The following is a 25,304-nucleotide window of genomic DNA, read 5'->3' as shown; positions in this document are numbered from 1 at the left end:
CAGAAATCAGTTGCATTCCTATACACCAATAATGAAGTAACAGAAAGAGAAATCAAGGAATCGATTCCATTTACAATTGCAACACAAACCATAAAATACCTAGGAATAAATCTAAGCAAAGAGATGAAAAATCTATATGCTGAAAACTATATAAAGCTTATCAAAGAAATGGAAGAAGACACAAAAACATGGAAAAATATTCCATGCTCCTGGATAGGAAGAACAAATATTGTTAAAATGTCAATACTACCCAAAGCAATCTACATATTCAATGCAATACCTCTCAAAAGAACACCAGCATTCTTCACAGAGCTAGAACAAATAATCCAAAAATTTGTATGGAACCAGAAAATACCCCGAATAGCCAAAGCAATGTTGAAAAAGAAAACCATACGTTGGAGGCATCCCAATCCCAGACTTACAGCTGTATTACAAAGCTGTAATCATCAAGACAGTATGGTACTGGCACAAGAACAGACACTCAGATCAATGGAATAGGATAGAGAACACAGAAATGGACCCACAAATGTATGACCAACTAATCTTGGGCAAAGCAGGAAAGAATATCCAGTGCAATAAAGACAGTCTCTTCAGCAAGTGGTGCTGGGAAAACTTGACAGCAACACGCAGAAAAATTATCCTGGACCACTTTCTTATACCACACACAAAAATAAACTCAAAATGGATGAAAGACCTAAACATAAGACAGGAAGCCATCAAATCCTCGAGTAGAAAGCAGGCAAAAACCTCTTTGACCTTGGCCACAGCAACTTCCTACTCAATACATCTCTGGAGGCAAGGGAAACAAAAACAAAAATGAACTAATGAGACGTCATCAAAATAAAAAGCTTCTGCACAGCAAAGGAAACAATCAGCAAGACTAAAAGGCAACCGATAGAATGGGAGAAGATATTTGCAAATGACCTATCAGATAAAGGGTTAGTATCCAAAAGCTATAAAGAACTCAACACCCAAAAAACAAATAATCCAGTGAAGAAATGGGCAAAAGACATGAATATACACTTCTCTAAAGAAGACATCCAGATGGCCAACCGACACATGAAAAAATGTTCAACATCACCCATCATCAGGGAAATACAAATCAAAACCACCATGAGATACCCCCTTACACCTGTCAGAATGGCTAATATTAACAACTCAGGCAACAACAGATGTTGCCAAGGATGTGGAGAAAGAGGAACCCTTTTGCACTGCTGGTGGGAATGCAAACTGGTGCAGCCACTCTGGAAAACAGTATGGAGGTTCCTCAAAAAATTAAAAATAGAACCACCCTACAAGCCATCAATTGCACTACTAGGTATTTATCCAAGGGATACAGGTGTGCTGTTTTCAAGGGGCACATGCACCCCAATGTGTAGAGCAGCACTATCAACAATAGCCAAAGTATGGAAAGCGCCCAAATGTCCAGCGATGGATGAATGGATAAAGAAGATGTGGCATGTATGTATGTGTATATGTGTGTGTGTGTGTGTGTGTGTGTGTGTATGTGTATATATATATATATGTGTGTGTGTGTGTGTATATATATATATATATATGTATATATGTATATATATATATATAACGGAGTATTACTTGGCAATCAAAAAGAACAAAATCTTGCCATTTGCAACTACATGGATGGAACTAGAGGGTATTATGCTAAGCGAAATTAGTCAGAGAAAGACACATATCATATGACTTCACTCATATGAGGACTTTAAGATACAAAACAGATGAACACAAGGGAAGGGAAACAAAAATAATATAAAAACAAGGAGGGGCACAAAACATAATAGATTTTTAAATACGGAAAACAAATAGGGTTACTGGAGGGGTTGTAGGAGGGGGTTGGGCTAAATGGGTAAGGGGCATTAAGGAGGAATCTACTCCTGAAATCATTGTTGCACTATATGCTAACTAACTTGGATGTAAATTAAAAAATAAATGAATTAAAAAATATAAATAAAATTAATGCTTTTGTTAAAATAAAAGTAATTTGCAATAGTTTATTTTCATTTCCTCCCTCCCAGCCTCTGTGCTATTTTGTATTGTACATAAATTTTACTTCTGCATTTATAATATACCCCACAATAAATTGTTATTATTTTTGCTTTAAAGTTTAGGTAATTGATGATCTTTTCAAGAGATTCAAAATGAGGAAGAATTTTCTCTATATTTGCCCATTTCTGGAGCTTTTTATTGCTTCTTGTGGATCCAAATATCCTTTTAACATGATTTTTTTCTGATTAAAAGACTTTCTTTACCATGTTTTTCTGTTCTGCTAGTGAGAAATTATTTCTTCTTTCCGTGCCTAAGACAGTCTTTATTTTGTTTGTTTTAAAAGAGTATTTTTGCTTGGTATGGAATACTAAGTGGACAAATGGCCCTCTCCTACCCCACACCAGTACTTTAAAGATATCTCTAATTGTCTTCTGGCTTGCATTGTTTCTAATGATGTCTACTGTCATTCTTATTTTTGTTTCTGGGGTTTTGTTTTTTTCAGTGCTTGTAACATTTTCTCTCATTCTTTTTCAAAGCTAGTCAAATTTATTAGTGGGGGGTTGTATACCAACTTCAGTGACACTAATGTTAATAAGCTTGATAACCCACTACCATTGGACCAACCAACATTTTCTGTTTATCACAGGTCTTTAGCAACTTGATTATGATGTGCTTTGGAGTGGTTTTCTTCATGCTTCTTCTTCTTGGTTTTGTCAGGCCTTTGTAAGCTTATAGTTTCATCACGTTTGGGAATTTTTTATCCACTATTTCTTTAAATATTTCTTCTGTTTCTCCCCATTCTAGGATTCCAATTACATATATGTGATGTCTCTTGATATTGTCCCATAGCTTAGTGATACTCTGTTCATTTTGTTCAGTCTTTTCTGTCTTCATGATTCATTTGGATAGTTTTTATTGCTATATATAATATTTTCTAATATTTTCTTCTACAGTGCTGTTAATCTGTGTACTTCCCATTTCGGCTCTTGTATTCGTCTGTAAAGTTTCCACTTACGTGTTTTCATACCTTCTGTCACTCTTCTCATCATGCTCTGGAGCATATGTGGAGAATATTTATGATAGCCTGTCTTAATGTCTTTGCCTGCAAGTTCTATTATTTCTTTTCTCTCTGGATCTGTTTCTTTTGATTAAGTATTTTTTGGTTATGGGTCGTATTTTTCCTGCTTCTTTTAATGCTCGTTAGTTTTTATTAACCTTGTGAGTTTCACATGTTGGTTGCTGGATTTTATTGCATTCCTGTAACTAATATTGAGTTTTATGCTTGTCACCTCCAGAGCAGTCTGCAGCCTAGACTAATGTTACCCAACTCCTGTGCCTTCTGATGATTCTACTCTCCCCAGTGCCCATTAATTAGGCGGTCTTTCCACTTTTGATGATGGGGACATAAACTATGTTTATGTGTGTGGTCCAGGGAGTGTTCTGGCTGTTTCTGTCTGGTGGTATTTTCCTTACCTTCAATACTTTCCTCACGTGCACGTGCAGATCAGTATTTAGTTGAAGACTTGACAGGATCGTTGTGTAGATTCTCAAGAACTCTTTCTTTGTGTCTATACCACCCTCTTCAGGATTCTGCCCTATAAATCACAAGTTCCAGCCACTTTGGCCTACCAAAAGTCTCCGTTTCCTTAACTCCAAGAGACTGTTGAGCTCACCATGAGACCGTTCATCTTCTCTGTGCTATGCTCTGGAAACTCACTCAAGGCAGGGAGCTTGAATACTCGTAGGGCCCACTTCATTTGTTATTCTTCTCTCATGGAGGATTCTCTTGTGTTGTCTGTTGTTCGATGTCTGAAAACTGCTGTTTCATACATTTTGTCTGCCTGTCTAGTTGGTAAACAAAAGGGTAAATCTGATAGCTCTTTTCCAAAAGCCCAAGTTTGAGATGTTAAATTTCTACATAGAATATTTTACATTGCAGCCATGTCGGCTACCCTTGTTTAACTGCCCATCATCAGGAAAATCTATTCTACTCACAAACACTCATGTGAGCTTGCAAGGCATCGGCATATTTTGGGGCTCCCCAAATGGGAGTGGGAAATAGGCACATGCATCCATCATCATTGAGGCATTCAGGCACAGCAGCAACATGCATTACTGTACAACATAAGGTTCTGAGCATAGAAGCCATATGTAGAAGAGTTGAGTAGATGTATCTAGATTTACTTACGTATCTCCATAGGGCAGAGCATCATCTTTATATGCATGGGAGAGAAAAGAACCAAACTTGAGATAATATTATAGTCATGATATCAGTCTTACAGATGGGAAACAAAGATGGATTTTAACGCTCTCAGAAGCTGACAGTTTAATGCTGGGGATTCAGCTGGTGGCACACAGTAAAGAAAACCAGTCACAGCTGGACCTCAAAGTCTTCACTAAAGACAGGAAACTGAATCAAGTTACTGTTCACGCAACACAAATCCAACTGCGTTCACTCATTCTGGAAACCTTTTAAGTGTTGTCTTACTCACAGGGAAAAGTCCAAGTGTGTTACTATGGCGGCTGAAGTCATTCGTGAGTTTTCCCAGTCTACCTATCCAGGGTGATCTCCTCCATACCTCTAAGCTGTGTGCATTTTGTACTCCCACAGCAACCTACTGCCTCCAAAATACATCCCAAGTTTGCACTCTTCCCTGTATCTTTACTGCCATCACCCCAGGCTAAAGCTATCGACTCCAGAATTAGCCTATTAACTGGGATTCTGGCATAAGAGTACCCTCCCAATCCATTTCCCAACCTGTATCCAGAATGATCCCTCAAAACTCCAGATCTTACTTTGCCATGTTCTTGCTTGAAATCCTGATAATAGCTTCTACTTTCACAAAATTCTTAACATGGACCGCAAGTCCCTGTATGACCTACCCCTACTTCTCTCTCCATTCTCATCGTGTGTGACTTTCCCCCTTGCTTACTACATATCACTCTCTTGAGCTGCCTTTTAGTTCCCCAAACAAGCCTTTCCATCCTACCTCAGGGTCTTTGCAGATACTACTCCCTCTGCCTCGAGTGTTCTTCTCTTTCTTCCTTTTGACAAATGCGTGCTCATCCTTTAGATGTAAGCTTACTCCTGATCTCTAATTGTGTTACAGATTTTTTCTTTTACTTCACTCATTATAATTTATAATTAAATGTGTGTGGCATTGCATGATTAATTTCATTTTCTCCGACTAGATAACAACTAATTGTATCATGCATATTCGGTCACCGGAATGTAAGCAACTCAAAGGCAGCTGCTGGATTGTATTTGTGTTAGCACGTCTGGTGCCTTTCACAGTGCCTGGCGTGGAGAAGGTGCTCACTGAGTGTTTATGGAACTCAAGATATAAGGTCCTGCGGGCTAGAACCAAAGCTATTGAGTCTTAGCTCACAGGTGTTTTGTTAGGATTGCATGGCATTAAAACAAATCAAATGCCAACATTAACACTATGTAGATATCATATAAGAATCTGGATTGCTCTCTTCTCTTAAACAATAGCAACAACTAAAGCATGGACATTTCACGACACTGAACCAAATTCCTGTATCCAGGAATTTGCCTGACCTGATATCTGGTTACCCCCTTTAGATAGGGCAGTGGCTCTGTGATCCCCAGTCCCTAAAGGACACATTTTTTTTTCATTGAATTAGCCTCCTGACTTCTATAGGCATCTGAATTGTGACCCTCGTGCTAGTGAAAAGCTTAACATGGCATTCTGTTGTATCTTTTCTTCTCCTCAAAGATAGTTTGACGCCGATAAGCAATATTTACTCTAGGCTGAACTTTCACTCTGATGATAAAAAGGATCTGAATATTAAAATTATTAGGAGTTGAGAAATGTTAAAAGCTTGAATAATTTCCTGAGAGTAGTACTATTATTTCAGTCTAATCAAAAAGAAAAAAAAAAGAGTTTATGAGAAGTCTCTGCTAATAAACAGGAAGTATTATCTCTGGAAAGTTACAAAATAGCTTTGGTAGAAAAGAACAAACAGGTCTGATAAGGAGAGTTGCCCTCTCAGATCAAACCTTGTCTATTGACTGGAACTGGCATGGCAAGTTAGTGACTAGAACTATCGGGAATCAAGCCTGAGGGCCCTTAATCAATGCTTCATGCCTCTTGGCCTCAGAAGAAGCCAATTTATGTTTCTGGACATGATGCTTCCACTGTCCCAGCTGTTAAAACATCACAGCAAATTCCTATAGTAGAAAGTGGCATTCTTTCTATTGCCTTCATAAGCTCTCAAGAGGACAAATGTGATATTCTTTGTAGGGTGAGAGATAACTATTAAAGTTCTTCATCTCTCTCTCTCTCTCTGGATAAATGCATGCTCAACCTTCAGACATCAGCCTAAATGTCAGCTTACTCATTCCCTGATGTCTGATATATATATATATATATATATATATATATATATACACATACATATATATATACATACATATATATATATATCATATGAAGTGTATATGATATATAAATGGAATATATATATTTATATTTCTAAAAGTATTCATAAATACATATAATATTCATCATAATTTTTAATTAAGTATTTGTGAGATATATAATTGATGATAAATTGTGAAAGAAAGTACATGAGTTTTGAGGCCAGAATTGAAATTTCTTGACTGTATCACTTATTGACTGGGTGACTTTGGGAGTTTCTTGACCTGCCTTTGGGCCTCACGTTTCCCATTCATAACAATATAATCCTTTCTCTAGTAATAATATTATCATCTTTGGTGGGTTATGAGAACTAAAAACTGTATGTAAAATGCCTGGCGCCTAACCAATGCTACAGCACTACACTTCATGATGTTGGCTTTTTCGTTCTCAGCCACGTTGCAATGGATACAGCCTCTTTCCTTTGTGTTTTACCTCCGATTAGCTGTATCTTAAGTGTTCACCTTAACACAGGTGAGAAAGATTAGAGGTGGTGACGTATCTACTCTAAAGTGGTAAAAACTGGTAATAAGACTGGGCTGTTGATCACAATCACCAGCAAAATTAGTAAATTTCAGAGCACGGGGGAGGCTCTGTGCTAGGTTCCTGGATGCAAATATAAAGAGGTAAGACCCTGAAGTCTACCCACAGCCCAGTAGGGTACATGCTGGTGTCTCGGCTGTGGTGGGTTTCACCTCTAGATTTCTTCTAGGGCCACTTCAGTGGAGAAGCCACAGTGTTCACATTGTGCATCTGTAATTACAATCAAACAATATAAATATCTAAGAATCACCTAAAAGGCTTTAACACATACTAGATATGGCAATGAGACTGATTCTCTAATGATATCAAATTTATTTTTAAATGGTCACGGTTTTGTATCCTGCTTTATTTGAACCAACGATGATTTTTAAGTGTCTGTCTAGTGACCAAAGCAAATCATCGAGAACTTCATATCCGTGTGAAAGGAATAGGAATATGAAGTTACATGTAAGATACATTTCAAATAATTGAATGAATGGCTTTAATTAAGTTTGCTATACTACTTAAAAGATGAATTATGAGCATCTTAAAATAAATAGTAAACAAAGTTGTACATGGGCATAGCTTCTCCAATTACACTGAGGACTGAGATAATGAGATAATTGGGGCATGATTTTATTGTGGTTTTTGTTCTTTTCACTTCCAAGTATTTTATTTTACCTTTAGCCTAAAATAAACCAGGCATGGTGTATCTTTGATTTCACAACCTACCTAATATGAGGTACAAAGTATAAACAGCTACTTAAAGGAAACATTTATGAAATGCATTTTTTGATGAATCTGATTTTGACTTTGTCATCAAACTAAAAGCCTAATCTCTTAACAGAAGAGGGGAGAAATGGACAGGAAGGACTATTGTGCTACAGCACAAAAAGTCCTTCTTCAGCTTCTTGCGAGAATAAATTCTTTACACAAGGGTAGCCCTTTGTTTTATATTTACTTAAGTCTGTTCACTGCCAGCTCAGTTCATAGTCAGCATTGCAATTTGTTTACTCTTGTCACGATGAACCAATTATTTGCCAAAGGCCCTTGGTATTTTTTTTTTTTTCAAATGTAAAATGCTGCATACAAGCTTTGGGAAAGTGAAGGTCCGAGAAGACCTGTTTTGGTCACCCAATAGGGTGCTCATTCTTGAGATCCTCCCTTGTTACTTATTTATTTTTAGAAGAGCTCTTTTCCTCTCCATTTAATAAACTTAGCAAATGCTTCAGTGTGCATCTGAAGATTCAGAATCTTCTTTCTTTGAAAATTTTTTTCATGTTTATTTATTTAAGAGAGAGACAGAAACAGAGCACCAGCAGGGGAGGGGCAGAGAGAGAGGGAGACACAGAAACTGAAGCAGGCTCCAGGCTCCGAGCTGTCAGCACAGAGCCCCACGCGGGGCCTGAACCCATGGACGGCAAGATCATGACCTGAGCTGAAGTCAGACACTTAACCAACTGAGCCAGCCAGGTACCCCATAGAACCTTCTTTAGAAGCTATAATTTAGGTAATGGGCAAATTAGAATGCTGACGTTCTATAAGGAACCTGGTTCCACAGCACAGGATGTGCAAGTCTCTTTTGAAGGGGAGTCCACATTTCTGAGACTTATGAGAATTGTTGTATCAGCCATTACAGTTGTTCGGGTATTTACCATATACCCAAAGAAGGATCTGTATAAGGCCAAAATACTCAGATGAAAAGGGAAAAATATCATTGCCTACATTATGTCAAGTATTGGAATGTTTTGGAAAAACCCTAAGACTAAGTTTTCATATGGAGAATTTGGCAACACTAGATGCAAACCTCTGGTGGAAAATGCCTTCCTGCCTTCCAGCCTTCCTTCCTTCCTTCCTTCCTTCCTTCCTTCCTTCCTTCCTTCCTCTCTTTCTTTTAAAAATTCTGAATCCAAAGCAGACTCCAGGCTCTGAGCTGTCCGCACAGACACCGACACGGGGCTCAAACTCACGAGCTGTGAGATCATGACCTGAGCCAAATCGAACACCCAACCAATTGAGCCACCCAGGCGCCCCTCTTCTTTCTTCCTTTATTCAGAGTTGGCTTACCAACAGATAGCTGAATATTGTAAAAGTAATCTTGTGATCTAATACTCATAACGCAACTCACACATTTAAGTGAGGATATAAAGCAAATAAAAGAATAATATTAAGATTCATTCTGAAACAAACTTTTAAAGTTAATTGACCAAAACAGCTACAAAAATCTTACTGAAGAACAAAATTTGCTCGACGGTGCATCATTACAAACAGTTCAGGGCGTGCAGTCTACAGAGTCTCTGAAATTTTAACCTCAAATCAAAACTCTCAGTGATAGAAACTTTTTAAATGATTTGGTACAGCTAAAGATATTTTATTTCCTGCCTTAAAAATGTACTCTTATCAAGGGTGCCTGGGTGGCTTAGTCAGTTAAGAGTTCAACTCTTGGTTTCTGTTCAAGTCACGATCTCACAGTTCATGAGTTTGGGTCCCGCATCGGGCTCTGCACTGACAGCGCAGAGCCTGCTTGGGATTCTCTCTCTCTCCCTTGTTCTCTGCCCCTCCCCCACTAGTTCTTTCTTTCTCTCTCTCTCTCTCTCTCTACACACACACACACACACACACACACACACACACACTCCTTTTAAATACATGTGTAAAGGAAATGTTCTTGTGAGCATTTTTACAAATCATGGCTTGTGCGACCTGTCAAATGGGTTACTCATCCCGCCCTATGTATGACTGAGGTCTCTCTCGGGCACACCTGGGGAGGGGGGTACAACCAGAAGCGGTCGGCAATGCCAACGACAACCTGGCGTTCATGTCGGGTGATGCCAGCTTATGGATGAAAGGCCAGGATGAGACTTTCACACCAAGTAGCCTCTTTCCCGGCCAGAACTCAGATGTCCAACCTAACGAAAGCACAGCCAAACATTTCGAAAAGCAACAGGGCTTCTGGCCAACAAAAACAGACGTTACAAAACCCGTGAGTGACAGCTCGGGATCTTTACCTGTAGGCAACACCACAGGCGACAACGTAGACTTTCGTTTAGAGTCCATTTACTTAGACTGCACGTAATTCTAACATTTGTGGGTGTTTGCAAAGTCTCACGGTGGATTGGAAGGAATGGCTTAGAGATAAGAGTTTTACTTCTCATCCTCTGTTTCAAGAGAGTCTGGGGAAGGACAACATATACCCAAAGTGATTTAAAAAAAGTATTTATGGGACTCCTGGGTGGCTCAGTCAGTTAGATATCTGACTTTGGCTCAGGTCATGATCTTGCAGTTCGTGAGTTCAAGCCCCGCGTCAGGCTCTGGGCTGACGGCTCAGAGCCCGGAGCCGGCTTCGGATTCTGTGTCTCCCTCTCTCTCTCTCTGCCCCTCCCCCCCTCAAAAATAAATAAACATTAAAAAAATTTTTTTAAGGATCTTAGACACGTAAAGAAATAAACCCCAAACCATCTGGAAAATGTAATGATTCAAAACGACTTCTCTGTGCTCCGGATAACTGAGGTTTTCTGTGCAATTTTAGTTCATTTTGACATCTAAAATCTATGAGTTTTATTTCATTCAAGTGCAGATAAAATGATTAGCACTATTCAAGGCCAAGGCCTTCCTTCATCTAAGCTTCTGGAAACAAACTTTAACACCTGCACTGTGAAAAGCCATGACATAACCACACCAACAATGGCTGACCTTGTGTGTCAAACACGTGCCAAGAACTTTACATATATTATAACTAATCCCTGAAATAATCTTCATTGAGAGGAACTGCTATGCTCATCTCACAGATATAAAACTAAGGGTTAGGGGTAAAGGAAATTGCCCAAATTTAAATATTTTTTAATGTCTATTTATTTTGGGGAGAGAGGGAGAGAGAGAGCACAGTGGAGGTGCACAGAGACAGCGAGACAGAGAATCCGAAGCAGGCTCCATGGTGTCAGCACAAAGCCCAGTGTGGGGCTCAAACCCATGAACCATGAGATCATGACCTGAGCCAAAGTTGGACACTCAACCGACTGAGCCAGCCAGGCACCCAGAAATTGCCCACATTTAAAACCAGGTCATCCTGGTTCTAAAGCCAGCATTCTTTCCATGGCTATCTTTTCCTTCTAGCTAATGAGAGTAGGTCTCCACATCCTTGGTGGGGCTCAAGGATTAATTCCCAAAGAAGTAGGATTAGTGTCAAGGTGGTGTCATTCCCTGGTTAGATGAGGCGGCCATAGGGGCAAGGATTGAGTCCTCTGTCAAGCCATCTCTCCAGTACCTACTTCTGCGAGAAAGGAATCTGGATTCTCATGTAGCTGAGTCAGTATGTAGTTAGTTGATTTCCATACTCCCCAAATTACTTCAAACCATAGAGGAAGGCTCTGGGCCAGAGTGAGTGTCGGGCAAGAGGATATTTTATTTTAACACGGAGGGTACACTAAAACGAACAGGCTTGTCTTTTGCCATGCAGGGCACTCAACCTACTTACTAGATTTGCATCTCACTTCCAAAATAAAAATTCCACAGTCCCCACCAATCTGTATTTGCCTTTCTCAGATTTGGAAGACTCATGGCAGTAATCGGGTGGCCAGTGGAAGGGGTGGGAGCATCTTAAATCGTTGCTCATAAAGGACTGGCTGTGGCGGAGCGTGGGAACAAATAAACAGTAAAGAAACGGGGGCAAGGGTGCAAGGTTTGCTCCCTGTGCAAACAGCCCGGCTGGAGTACAAAGTCCACAAACCTTATCTCCTCCCCTATTTGAAATGGAACCTGGATGTGACATTTTGGGGGTTTTCCCCTCTCACATTACATTGCTGAATTCTTGATGTAGTCATCTGGAAGCCTCATAGGTAGGTTAAATGGTTGTTTGCTACGCTGCCGTATGATTTTAAGAACACAAGAGAGACTCCTGTGCATGCTACCTCACTCAGAGTCTTGCCAAATTGGCTCTTTAAGATGCCTGAAATTTCACAGTTAATCCTTCATTGTTTTTCCTTAATCCAAAGATCAAGCACTAATGCAAATAGTCCTGGGAAGGGTAGTTCATTGACCTATTATCAGTCATATATACCTTAGTTGGAATGAGTTTGACGAATTAATTCACGCATGAAATAATAAATGTAAAAGTCACTTTGTAAGCCATAAATTGTCAGATAAATATGGAGTTATTTGAACATATTTTAAAACTTTTTCACTGAGATATAACATAACTGGAATCCATGTTGATTGAAGACTCAATGTTACCATCATGTCTAATGTTTATCAAGTGTTTACTATATGCTAGACATTGTTCAAGGCTTTCATGACGACAAACCGATATGGGGCAGGTATGATTCTTATTCTCATTTTACAGATGAGAAAGATGAGGCAGAGAAATGCTAAGCAACTTTTCAAAAGTCACACAGCTAGTAAGTGTCTGAGCCAGGATTTGTACCAGGCAGTCTACTTCTAGAACCTGCGCTACAACCCACTTTCCACCTCAGTTGCTCTCTTCAAAGGTATGATGGCTGGAACACAGGGGAGGAAGAAGATTTGTGAATCACGAAGGGCCTGAAGTTATTTAAAACTGTTATTATACCAATATCTATTACAACATAGATACAATTTTCTTGTATCGGTGCTTATACCAGTATTGTGGTCTGAACGTCAGCATAACGGAAATAACTAGAATGATGTCAACAATAGGTGCTTACTATCGTGTGTCTGATGTAGTCACTCTTATCACCTTCGTCCTCGTGATCTTTGCCCTCGTTGTCTTTATCATCACTGTCGTTTATTGAGGGTTTCCCATGTTCCAGGAACCATGTTCACTACCTAAATGATCTCACTTAATCCTCAAAGCAAACTTACGGCGTTGGTATAACCATTCCCATTTTATAGATGATAAAACTGAGGTTCAGAGATGTTAAGGCCATAGAGTCAAAAGCAACACAGCTGGAATGGGAACCTAAGTCTGCCTTCTAAGCGTATGTTCTTAACCATGTCACTACGTCCAAAATTTGAATCATACTTCTACAAGCACCACCACAAAATACCACGTATTAAGTGTGCTTTCTGTGTTAGCTTGGGCCTCTGTCAGGCTAGTCCTATCTCATGATTTCAAACGACAGTTCATGGGTTAAATCCAGCCAGCTGCCTGTTTCTGTATTAAAGTTTTACTGGGACCCAGACATACTCCTTCGCTTACACGTTGTCTGTGACTGCTTTTGCGCAAAAAGGTATTGTTGAGTAGTTACAAGAGAGATCCGAAAGCCAATGGTATTTGCCATCTGGCTCATCGCAGAAAAGTCTGTGGACCTCCCTGCCTTAAACCATTTTGCAGGGTGCATGTATTACTATTCTCATTTTACAGATGAACATACTGGAATTCAGGAAGATTAGGTAGCTTGTCCATCCAACTATAAGGGCAAGAACCTAGTGAGAACCTGAGGTCCAGATGACCCCAGAACTTGTTCATTTTCCTCTTTGAAACTTACAAAGGCAACAACTTTCGTAATTACCAGTTGAAGGAAAGATTTCTCTAACATGTGGTTACCAGCCTGCTTTTCAATGTTTGACACGGCTGTTGGAGTTGTACATTTTCCGCTGACAGGGGGATATTAAATTCCTCTTACCTTCTGAGAATTTACTGTATTTAATTCCTTGAGGGTGGATGCTCAAGGGCTTGTCTGCCTTATTCTTGAAGTGGACTTTCATGATATCTCCAACTTCCGCATACAAAGTTGGCCCAAGAAGTCCTATGGAAACAAGGATTTATAATGGGTCTGTGTTCAGGACTACCAAAGCCAGAGCTGCTAAGCATGAACCCCATGAGTAATGGCGGTCGTTCCTCCTGGTCCTGAGGCTGACCAGCTCATTGCCTCTACATGGCAGGCAGGTAAGGACAGGAAGGCAGAAATGCTTGGCTTGTGCCCAAAACAAGTCAAGAGAGAGGGGGAATAGTTCTGACCATGTCCGCCCCCCATTCAGACCCACCGTCATTTCTTGGAGATCACTGTCTTTGTCTTTGGTCAAGAAAAAGAAAGATGGTCATTTTCAATTACACAAGGTGGTTTGAGGGAAGGTGACTGGCTCCATGAGATCTCCCTGAGGTGGGAGACCTCAGAGACCTCAGTGAAGTGAGGGAGCAAATCATGCAGTACTCTGGCCCTGAGGCAAGTTCAAAGTCCCTGAGGCAAGAGTGAGCTTGCTGGATCCAAAGAACTGTAAGAGAAATGGTGAGGGCAGAGTGAGAACAGATGAGGGAGGGGTGGGTCATGTGAGGCTTAGGGGGCATGGTAAGGACTCTGGATTTTCTCCTAAGTGAAATGGGAAATCACTGGGGTTTTGCGAAGAACATGTGCTCCTGACTGATTCTGATGTCCTTTAAATCTTGAGAACCTGTCACCAGAAGTCCTATTTCAGACAAGTGACAAGAGTTGACCGCTCTCATTGCCAAGCCATCTGTAAACTCTGTGGGGCTGGCTTCTCTCCACTAGGAATCACAGGAGAGCAATATAATATCGAGATAATATAATGATCATCACCACTGCCCATGAATGCCAGTTGAAGTCTGTGACCACAGAGAAAATCTTCAAGGAGATACTAACATACCCATTTTACAGATGAGGACGCTGAGCCTCAGAGAGTTTCAACATCTTGCCCAATAGTATGTAGCTAATTAGAGGCAGCTAACCTATCAGACTCTACATACTGAGCCTTTAACCACCTTTTAATAGTCCACCCCCATGCTATATGTATTCATTCACTCAAAACATATTCATTGAGTGCCCACATTGTCCTAGCTGTCAGCATTGTAATGGTGAGTAAAATAGGCGCCTTCACAGAGCTTACAAAAAAGGTAGGAAAGCCATATTTTAACAAATAGTCCCACCAACATTTGATGACAAACTATGGTAAGTATTATGAAAGCCAAGTACAGAACACCCTGAAGAGCATTTTACAGAGGGATTTCGTCCAATCTCGGATGCATGGAGGGGATCAGGGTTGGGAAATACTTCCTTGAGGAAGCGATGTTTTAACTGAAGTCAAAGTGGGATTAGCACGTGCAAAGGGTCCGCGGCACCAGAAAACTTGGCCTCTTTGGAGAACTGACAGATGGCCATGGCGAAGGTGAAGCTTAACAGGCAAGAGAAAGGAGCAGAAAGTGAGGCTGAAGGCATAGTCAGAGGCCCTGTCAGGTAGGGCCTTCTGGGCCATTTAGAGTTTTCCTCTAAGAGTATCTGAAAGCCATTAGAGAGTTTTTAGCAGAAGTGAGACATGGACCAGATTTGGGGTTTTAAATCTCTGGCTGCGTTGGTGGAGGATGAGCCGAGGAGAATCCAGAGTGGATGTTGAGAGAGCAGATAGAAGGCTCCAGGGGGGTGATGTCAGTGAGTTACCGTAAAGTTACAGTAGTGGAGGTGATAAGAACATGCTAGAGAGCTCTTAGGAGACCAGACTGCCAGGCCTCAATGGATGGGATATGGGTGGACGGTGAGGGGTCCAAGTTGCTGTGGATGGTCGGTGACACTCTGGCTGGGCAGCTGGGTGCAGGAAGGTGTCATTCTCTGAAAGGGAGGCCACTGTGGGAAGGTTTTGTTTGGTGGGCGTGGTAGGCAGAATGAAGGCCCTCCCTGAGGTGTCCCCATCTTAACTACTGGGACCTGAGAATACGCTACCTTATATGGCCGAAGGGGTTCTGCCCCTTGGGAATGATGAAGATAAGGATGTCGAAATGATAATGGATGTCGGAAGGATGTTTCAATGGATGTTGAAAGATAGGATGCCTACCTATTGGCAAAGAGAAAATGGGACTTCTGAGACAGAGGCCCTACCTTTCTCTGCTCCTATCTTTTTACCCACAGTTTTCTTTTTTTTTAAGTTCATTTATTTTTGAGAGAGAGACAGAGAGACAGAGAACGAGCAGAGGAGGGGCAGGATGTGAAGCGGGCTCTGCTCTGACAGCAGGGAGCCCAATGCGGGGCTCGGACCCATGAACCACGCAATCGTGACTGGAGCCAAACTTGGGAGCTTGACGGACTGAGCCACCCAGCTGCCCCAGGACCCAGTTTTCTTATTCCTTTCGCTGAGCTCCCGGTGCTAGACTTTATGCTGATCATGTGCCTGAAGCTTTTTGTTTGTTTTTGTGTTAGCTCTGCACAGGGCCAGTGAGGTCACGTCGTTCAATCCTCGTTTTGGAGACAGTGACAAAGCCCAGGACATGGGGGCAGGGAGGGTGGCTTGCTCAAGGTCAGTCACTGGGTGGCACTGCTGGGGCGAGAACTCAAATCTCCGGACTCTTGAACCTTTCTCTCCCACCTCGCACAGAGCGGGTTCAGAAGCCCCCCTTTCCTGAAATGGTTCCAGTGTCTACACCATTTCTGACTCCTGACCACATCTGGCTCCACTGGCTGACCTCTGTCTTCTGGCTGCTGCCCTCCGTCCTAGCTGCCGACAGAAGCCCCCACTGGCTATTCCCACCCGCTGGGATGCCCCGGAGCCCACAAGAGGGCTATGGTGTCACAGCGTGCACAGGTTTCGTTGCCATGGGCGCCTCGCCCTGGCGATTTGTCTGTTGGCATCATGGGGCTGCAAATGCCCGGTGCCCAGGATAAGTCTTCTAAGTTATTTAACCTAATAAGACCTCTTGCTGCAGTGAGTGATGTGGAATGTTTATTTGCCTCCCTTTCGGTTTCTTCGGAATTAAGGCAAAACAAAGCGATGTGTTTGTAAGTGCACCCCAAATACCTTCCCGCACGTGGGCAAACACAGGCCTGGACGTTGTCTGAGCCGCCGTTCAGCTCCTCCGTAGGCCAGATGGCCCGAGACCCATCCCACCCTCTCCTCAGTGGCCGACAGTGAGGTGGGGGGAAGGAGCTGCCTATCTTGTGGTCCCAAGAAGGTAGCACAGCATGTACCAAATGGTTTTGGACTTGAAAACTATTAGCTGGCTCTGAAGCCAGCTAACCCAGCCTCCTGCTCTCAAGGTGAACAGCGCACTACAGAAAACAGGAAAGCCCGTCGTGGGGTTATTTTAAAGCCCCTTCAGGAGCAAACATTTCTTAATCCTCCTGGAAAAAATTCGGAGTCAAAACGAACCATTTTCAAGCCCCAGACAGGATTCCCGAAAATGAGACTGGCCCCTCCACCTGTCCGCGGGTCCTCAAACCTCGCTGGCCAGGCACCTTCAGACCTCTGGTCCTACAGCCTAGCCCCCACCCGCAATTCGAATGACTTCTGGGCTCACGCTGCAGAAGTGGCTCATGACTGGCTCCAGGTTCGGCTAGAATCGTACCTGCCAGATGGGTGGAGGAGGAAACAGGGAAAAGGTACCAATGACACAGGACCAGGCTGCGGGATGGGGCAGGTCACATAGTCAATGGTAGTGTTTAAACCCAGAGCTTCTCAGGCTTTTCCTTTACCCCAAATTTGCCCCACTCTATCAGCTACTGTAGAGATTCAGTGAATAAAATACTACCCTTGCCCTTCAGGGGTTCATCGTTAAGTGACGTGGGGAGTTCAGGAAGGAGCTCCTTTTAAAACGGGTGTTAAAATGCCTCAGAATTCACATAAAACAAATGCGTAATGAGAAATACAGGGGTGGACAGAGGGGTGATGTTGTAAGTGCACAGGGCTTACACATAAATTAATGATCAGGTCTACTTTTATTTTTAAGTTTGTTTATTTATTTAGTTTTAGATGGGGGAGGGGCAGAGAGAGAGGGAGAGAGAGAATCCCAAGCTCCACGCTGTCAGCACAAAACCCCACTCTGGGCTCGATCCCACGAACCGTGAGATCAAGACCTGAGCTCAAATCAAGAGTTGGACGCTTAAAGTACCGAGTCACCCAGGCGCCCTGATTAAGGTCTACCTCTAATTAATGAGGTTGAATCAGGAAATGTCCACAAAAGTTGATCATCTCAAAGGATTTTGATCACAGCACTCTCCTCTCCAAAACCTATCAATGACTCCTTCGTGGCTAAAAGAGAGTCTCCAGGCTGGCACTGGCCTTTCCATCACTCAGCACGGTGGCTTACACAGACCAGAGATTCAATTCAGTCACTTGGCAAAAGCCACACGAGGCAAGGCTCTAAACACCTGCCCAGTTCTTCTTCTCTCCAGGCCTAATGAATATGCTTCCCAGCTCATTTTCCCCTCACCCACCTACAATTAATTTTAATTAAATAGTTCTGAAGTACCTGTCGTACATACAAAGCGTGGAGCCAGAGCTATGAAAGTGAATAGACTCTGTGACAGAGGACGGGAGATCCTTGAGCTTTCTGCCCTCAACTACAAACTTAATTTTATTAGTAACCTTATCGTCTGTTGCCTCGCCAGCCCCCGTGAAGGTGGTATCTCATCTATCTCCAGCTAATTCGGCCCAAGCTTTGAATCCCCTCACTTCCTGTTTCTTCTGAATCTGGTTCCAGCAATTATTCTCTCTCAGATATTGTTATCCTCCCCTTTTCCACTGGATGCTTCCCCTGAGCCCTTAGGTATTTTAAGACACTGTATTCTTGTTTGTAAAACTCCAAAACTGTTGATTTGTGACTGAAGGGTAGGCTCCAGCCGAGGGAAGACTGAAGGTAAAGGGCGGTCAGAGGAGGCAGGACAGAACGGTTTGCACGGAGAGACAGAAGGAGGAGTTTGGGAAAGTTGACCCTCTTCCGTTGGTTAGTGTGGGAGGATGAGGGAATTATTGACCAGGGGGCCCGGCTGGAGGAAGTTCTCTCTTAACGGCCTCTATCATTCCTGCGGAATATAGTACCATATTCAAGATCCCAAAAACCCACTCAACCCACTTGCCTTGATTAAAGAAGAGAGGAGGGAAAAGGAGAGATTTCTCTTCGAAACTGACAGCTGTTGTACATCTCACACTATAAATAAAACAGGAGAAGAGATGGGAAAACCGATGCAAAAGAATCAGCCATATATGGTTCCTTTGAGTGAGTCTAGGGACCCAGACAGAGGCACCGGATTATTTGTTAAGGTTCATCCACACTCAAGGGTAAGAAAGACAAGGTAAGGTTCTGTCTTGTCCACTACCGCCTGCTTCAATGCCCAGCCCATAGTGGGTGCTCAACAGTAGTCTGTTCAATGCGTGAATAAACTTAAAAGTTCAAACACTTCAAAGTTTTGTCGAGCTTTTTGATCAATGTCAAAAACAGCCAGCTTCCTGGCCATGGCACCTCATGGGCAAGAAGGGCCCCCTGCCTTGAAATTCTCAAAAATATGAACCAGGGGCCCCACATTTTCTCTTTGCACTTGGACCCACACATTCTGTAGCCTGAACTGGTTAAAAACAACAAAAGCACGCATTTCTACAAAGATGGTCCTAAATAGACGGTTTACATATATATATGAATATCAAATTATTCGTAGAGGTTTATCTTCAAAATTAAATAGTATACTTCGGGCTTACCTGAAATTTTGGATCGTGGTTTTTCTTTCTGAAAATATGGTTCATACTCTCTGTAGACAATTTTCTGAAAGGAAGTTGCAAAAGGATTCGAACTAGAAATAAAATACAAAAATTAATTTGAAAGGCATATAAGACATCTATATCTCATCACAAGACAGATGGCTTTCTCGTGTCCTCAGATATGTGGTAGGAACACCAGTATTTCAATTGTGTTTCAGAAACCCAAGATTTTATAAACATGAATAATACGTGAAGTTAATAAAACAATTATTGATCCCTTTAAGAATATTCTGTTGAAATAACTGTTCTTTCCCAAATTGAGTCTGCCTTAACTAATGTACTCAAAATCCATTTTCTTTTTTTTTTCTTTTTTTGTTTAATCTTTATTCATTTTTGAGAGAGAGAGAGAGCACGGGAGGAACAGAGAGAGAGGGGGACACAGAACCCGAAGCAGGCCCCAGGCTCCGAGCTGTCAGCACAGAGCCCAATGCGAGGCTCGAACCCATGAACCACGAGATCACGACCTGAGCTGAAGTCAGATGCTCAACCGACTGAGCCACCCAGGCGCCCCAGAATCCATTTTCTAAAAAAGGACCTAAGATCATCGTGTGAACCCAAACGTTAGGCTTAGATTTTAAATGACTAAACCCACAACCAAATCCGATACGAATAAACACATGGGCAATTCTTTAACTGATGAATCAAATACATATGTAAATTACCTGAGGAACACGGCAAAAAACCACCGATTTGGTGGACCCTATTTCTAGCTGAGAAGTTGGAGATGGGCTAATGGAGTAAAAGCCCTGCGGATTCACCCTGGAAACCAAACAAACAAATGAAAAACCCACGTCTCAGAAAATGTTGAGTAACTTGTCCCGACGAGGATCAATGGAAAAGTGGCAGAGCCAAGACTCAAAGAGGTGAAACCCTTGTATTCATGGTAAAGTATCACACAAGGGGAGTCCGGGAGAGCACTGAGCTTGCTTCTGGCCTTTTTTCCTTCTGCATCGCTAAAGCTGGGCACAGCGTTCCTACTGCGGTCTTCCAGATGAAAGGAAACGGGAAGGTAGTTGGGGGAAATTTCTCAAAAATGTCTAAGCCCGTTGAACAAACTGGCTTTGTGAGGCTTCCTAATCCAGAGAGGGTGGCCCCCCACCCCTAAAATCAGGGCATCACAGAATGGGATACTCACCACCTTTGCTGCAGTATCTATATAGTGCAGTAGTTAAGACAACACGTTGTGGACTCAGTGTCTGGGGTTGAATCCCGTTTCTACCCCTTGTTAGCTGTCTAACCTTCAACAATGTATTTAATCCATTTGTGCCTCAGTTTCTACAAGTGTGAGATGAGAATAATAGTGAAATCTTCAAGGGGCTGTTACAAGTATTACGTAAACGGCTACCTGCAAAGGGCCTGGAGCCCGCGCGTTGTAAATATCCAATACGTGCTAACTAGTCATATTTTTAAGAGGTAATAAAAGTTGGTTTTTAGTCTCCATGTTTTCCTACCAAGCAGAAAAATCGTCAATTGCAGTAATTCTTAAACTTTTTAAAATGTGGGATGCAAGAATTGTGTTAATGTTTGGGGGCAGAATTTAAGGAAGTATGAGTAAAGTATTTTGGAAATGAGTAGTTAGCTATTCAAGGTACTGGGTTCTCAGTCGCTGAAAGCGTTCAGTAGAAACTAGACAACCACTTGGGGGGTGGGATTGGTGCTTAGGGTTGGGGGGGAGTAGAAGGTCAAACATCGATGTTAAAAATGAACAAAATTACCTCTGAGAGTTCTTAGAACCCAAGAATCTTAAGATTCCATATGGTAGCTGTGTCCCTCATGTGGGAATCCATTTCTATTTATTTAATCTTTAGTACATTCGAAAACAACCCTCCCCTCCCCCACCCCCGATCTTGAAATACATGACCACGGATGATGGCATAAAAGCTTTACTAAGCAGAATCAGACTTTTGTGTGGGGTGTGTATTTTAATTTTTGTTCAATAAGGGCATACTTTCTACCATATTTCACTGTACATATTGTGTGTACATCCTGAGGTATATCTGTTTTGATTTCGAACAACTGAATTGCTATTCAAAAATAATCTAAGTAGAAAGCTGAAAATAATAGGATTTCCAACAACAGGCATGATGAATTTTTCATTTATGAGGATTCTCTAAAACTGATTTGATCATAATAAGAATCATATAAAGCTAGAACCCTAGAGGGGAAAAAAATATACGTTTTCGTTTTCAAGACCTGTTACCTACATACATGTAAGTGACTGAACAAGTTTCCTTAGGGAAATTTTCAAAAACATTTACTTCAGACTTCAAACAAGAATAATGGATATATGTCACCTCTCAAAGGCATTCTCCTGCTAATACTGGGTGAAGTAAGAGGGGAGATCTTTGCTTTGTGCTAAAATACACTTTGGCAAAGAATGGAATTGTCTAGACCCATCTCCTTAAAGTGAGTGCCATTCAGCTGCGGGTGCAGGCCACTTGAGCACAAGCTCTGAGTTTAAGCAGCCAGATGTACGGGTTAGATTTTTCACTAGAAAGTGCCAGAGAGAGAAATGACATGATCTGAGGTTCAAAGATATTGACAGTTGTTCTCGGTTATCATTCCACGGTTTGGGAGCAATGATTGGCACCAGGGTTATGACTCTTACGCGAATTCTGGAAACTCAACCACAGGGTGAGGGGATCGGATAACCAGTCATGGTGCCCTGTGGACTCACCATGTGACTCTGTGACTCAGGCTTTTGCCCTGTGTGGTTCTGCTTGTCATTTTCGGAGTCAACTACAGAAGGAAGAACAAACTTCCAAGCACAAGCACGGGGTGCCCCCGCGAAGGCAGCAAAGCGTGTTACTGTCTGCCCACGAGCAACAGAGATTAATGTTGGGAAGCCTGTTATTTTCTTCGGGGTTTCTGGCAGTTTCCTAAGGCTATGGGTGCGATCTAGATAGATCATCGACTTGAAAGACAATATTTAGGGGCGCCTGGGTGGCTTGGTCAGTTAAGCGTCTGACTTCGGCTCAGGTCATGATCTCACGGTCCGTGAGTTCGAGCCCCACGTCGGGCTCTGTGCTGACGGCTCAGAGCCTGGAGCCTGCTTCCGATTCTGTGTCTCCCTCTCTCTCTGACCCTCCCCCGTTCATGCTCTGTCTCTCTCTGTCTCAAAAATAAATAAACGTTAAAAAAAAAAATTAAAAAAAAAAGAAAGACAATATTTAAAATAAATTTTTTGAGCAAGGATTTCTTCTTATTACAAGACCAAGATAGTATGTAGTACTCTCCAAGATAACCCAGTTACAAAGCAATTCTTTGAAGGATCTAATGCTATACGCTACAAGACTCTTGAAATATTACATTATTTTTTGGCAGATTGCTTTGGTTTTGTAATTGTAAAAGAGGAACATGTCTTTCACAATCACGTAAACTGTGATGTTAAGTTAAAAAAAAAACTTGAGTCACACTGAGAGGTTGACCATTAAAAAGTATAAAAATATAACTGGAAATAGTGAGTAGGTCCTATAATTTGTTTCATTGCTGGGAAGTCTTATTTTTTTAACCTTTCAATTAGGAAAAATAGTTTGCAATTCAAAGATAGAGTTTTATTATTTCAGCCACCTTTTCGTTACATATGTCTGTTAACAGGGACCCTTCCAAAATAGCCCGGGGTAGACTTTATCCCAGGGACTAAGAATGTGAATAAAACGAGCCACGTGAAGCGGAAGACAAGGTAAAGGAACAAACATGTTGCACATTTACGGACCGATGATGGTCTGAAAGCCATTTGTAAGAACACAACAAAATTGTGGCAATTTGGCGACCGCGATTGGACACTCTGCTTGTAATGAAGGCCAAAGCGTACATCTTTAGTTTTAGAAGAGGAAGCCATGTGGAGGACGAAGTAAACAATATGTAACTAGAGGTTCTAGAAAAACACGAGCCTTCCCAAATTCTGGCCTGGGACTTCGCAGGAAGGGCGAATGAGGTGCTTCTGCATCCATCACCGCACTAAACCCCCAACGAGCCGCTCTAACGAAACTGTATTCACCAACTCTTGAAAGCGGCACCTGTGTCTCCCAAAACCTCGGAAGGACGCACACTGCATCGTGGAATACGCTGCCTCGCTAGAAGCAAAACTGGCAATTCCGTTTCCAAACTTAGCGATAAGGTTTTTTGCTTTTTTTGTTTTTCCCGCTCTGTTTTGCTGCGCACGCCCCGCGATTGCAAAGGAAGAGCTCCCTAGAAGAGGCAACTTGATGCTCCCCGGGGGGGAGCCCACCGGCCACCACAGCCGCCTCACCTCGGGTCTGCGGGCTCGGGGCGGTAGTCCCAGCGGATGCCCTGCGCGGCCACGTAGAACTGCCTCAGCCGCGCCGCCTCGGCCCCCGGGCGCCCCCAGCCTGCGCAGCCGGCGCCCAGGACCACCAGGACCCAGAGGCGCGGGCAGCCCGGGGCCATGGCTGCTTCCCCGCTCCCGCGCGCCGCCGCCGCCGCCGCCGCCGCCGCCGCCGCCGCCGCCGCCGCCGCCGCCAGCCGGGGACCTGGGCCGCGCTCGCGTCCGCCGCCGGTCGCGCCCCGCGCAGCAGGCCGGCCCGCCGTCGCGGCTGCAATGCGCCCCGGGAGGCTGCGGGTGGCGGTGTCCTCCCGCCCTTCGGCCGGGGCGCCGAGGCCGCCGCGGCTTCCAGCCGTCCTCCCCTCCCAGCGCCCCTCCAGGCCAAAGGGGGTTGGCTGGGTCCCCGCCCGCGGGGACGGGAGGGAGGAGGCAGCGCGAGGGGTTGGTGAATGTTTTACCGCAGGTGGAGAGAAGGGCAGAAATGGAGGCCCTCGCGGGCGGGGCGGGGCCCAGGGGTTAACGAGCCGCGGGCAAAAGCGGTCCGGCCCTTGCACCCGCTGAGCCCGCTCCCCCTCACCACCCACCGCGAAGACGTCCACACCTGCTACGCCCTCTGCAGTTCCCAGTGCGGCGTCACCCCACGCCCCTAGCCGCGTCGGTCTCTCGACCTGGGGGAAAGGGTGTTCTGCTGTGGTAGGGGCACAGGGACACCTTGCAATTGCAGGGGAGCAAGCGGGGGCCTGAGCCCAGGCACGGGGCCGGCGGGCCTGGACCACCGCACTGACTGCTGCCCGCGCCCGGCTCTGGCCGGAGGAGGGCCCGAGGCCACGGAGGCAGCACCGCAGAGGCAATCAGTAGAGCAGACCTCAGTCCCACTCCCCGCGCCGTGCTGGCTTGGGTCGGCGACGCAACCTCTTTAGAGCTCGGTTTTAACATCGGCCCGAGAGGGGGATGAGAGTCTTTCCCCCGATGCAATTGTTAGCAAGATAAAAGAATACTGTGAGGTGCCCGACTCGCCCGCGGCTGAGAGGAGCCCGCACACGCGTATTACTCCGATTGTGTTTTTCCCGCTGCAGGGGCCCCCCTGTGTCTCCCCGAGCACTGGGCTGTTTCACGGGGCCTTAAGATCTTATTTTGCCCTTGCTAGAAAATCGGAGGCTTAGGTTGTCCGAAGCATCACTATCGCTGTCCGAGGTTCCCCGAACCTGCGGGCCTCCAAGCTTCTGTCTCAACGGTTTGTCTCGGTAGATTGGATACCTTGTAATGGGGCACCTCGCACGAGGTGATGTCCCGTGACGTCGGGCCCCTCCAGGCTTCACTCTCCCTCCACGCAGGCTTCTTTCTGTCTGCTGCTTTGCCGATACTACTCTGCCAACTTACAATGCCCATCTCTTCGTCTTTGCTGCCCACTGGTTGAGTTCAAATCGAGTCCTACCTATCTCCCGGTAGGAGTATCTCCCGAGTCTCCTTCTGGACCCAAGTTGCCTTTCCCACTTTATGAGCTCCTACAGCAGTATTCAAACAAAACACTCGTATTGCTCGCCCTCTGTTACCTTGCCGGGATGTCTATCGTTTCCCCAATTAGGTGATCAGCTGTTAGAGCA

At 43.6% G+C, this 25,304-nt stretch overlaps 1 protein-coding gene across 1 annotated transcript in view; it reads right to left on the bottom strand.

Annotated features, from left to right (window-relative positions):
• The window catches only part of F5 (coagulation factor V), a 75,703-nt gene extending 51,645 nt beyond the window's left edge, over positions 1-24,058 (bottom strand). Inside the window, exons 1-4 of the mRNA XM_053909320.1 lie at positions 23,899-24,058; positions 23,668-23,865; positions 19,356-19,447; positions 13,568-13,690 (exon numbers count right to left, since the gene is read on the bottom strand). Coding sequence (XP_053765295.1) covers positions 13,568-13,690; positions 19,356-19,447; positions 23,668-23,825 — 373 coding nt within the window. The 5' untranslated portion in view covers positions 23,826-23,865; positions 23,899-24,058. The remainder of the gene's footprint in view (positions 1-13,567; positions 13,691-19,355; positions 19,448-23,667; positions 23,866-23,898) is intronic.
• Between the last annotated feature and the right edge of the window lie 1,246 nt (positions 24,059-25,304).

This window comes from Panthera pardus, unplaced genomic scaffold (genome assembly GCF_024362965.1).
Source record: "Panthera pardus isolate Hobbes unplaced genomic scaffold, ASM2436296v1 HiC_scaffold_21, whole genome shotgun sequence".
Lineage (NCBI taxonomy): Eukaryota > Metazoa > Chordata > Mammalia > Carnivora > Felidae > Panthera > Panthera pardus.
Note: the sequence above shows the minus strand (reverse complement) of the source record. Positions and strands in the feature narration are given on the sequence as shown.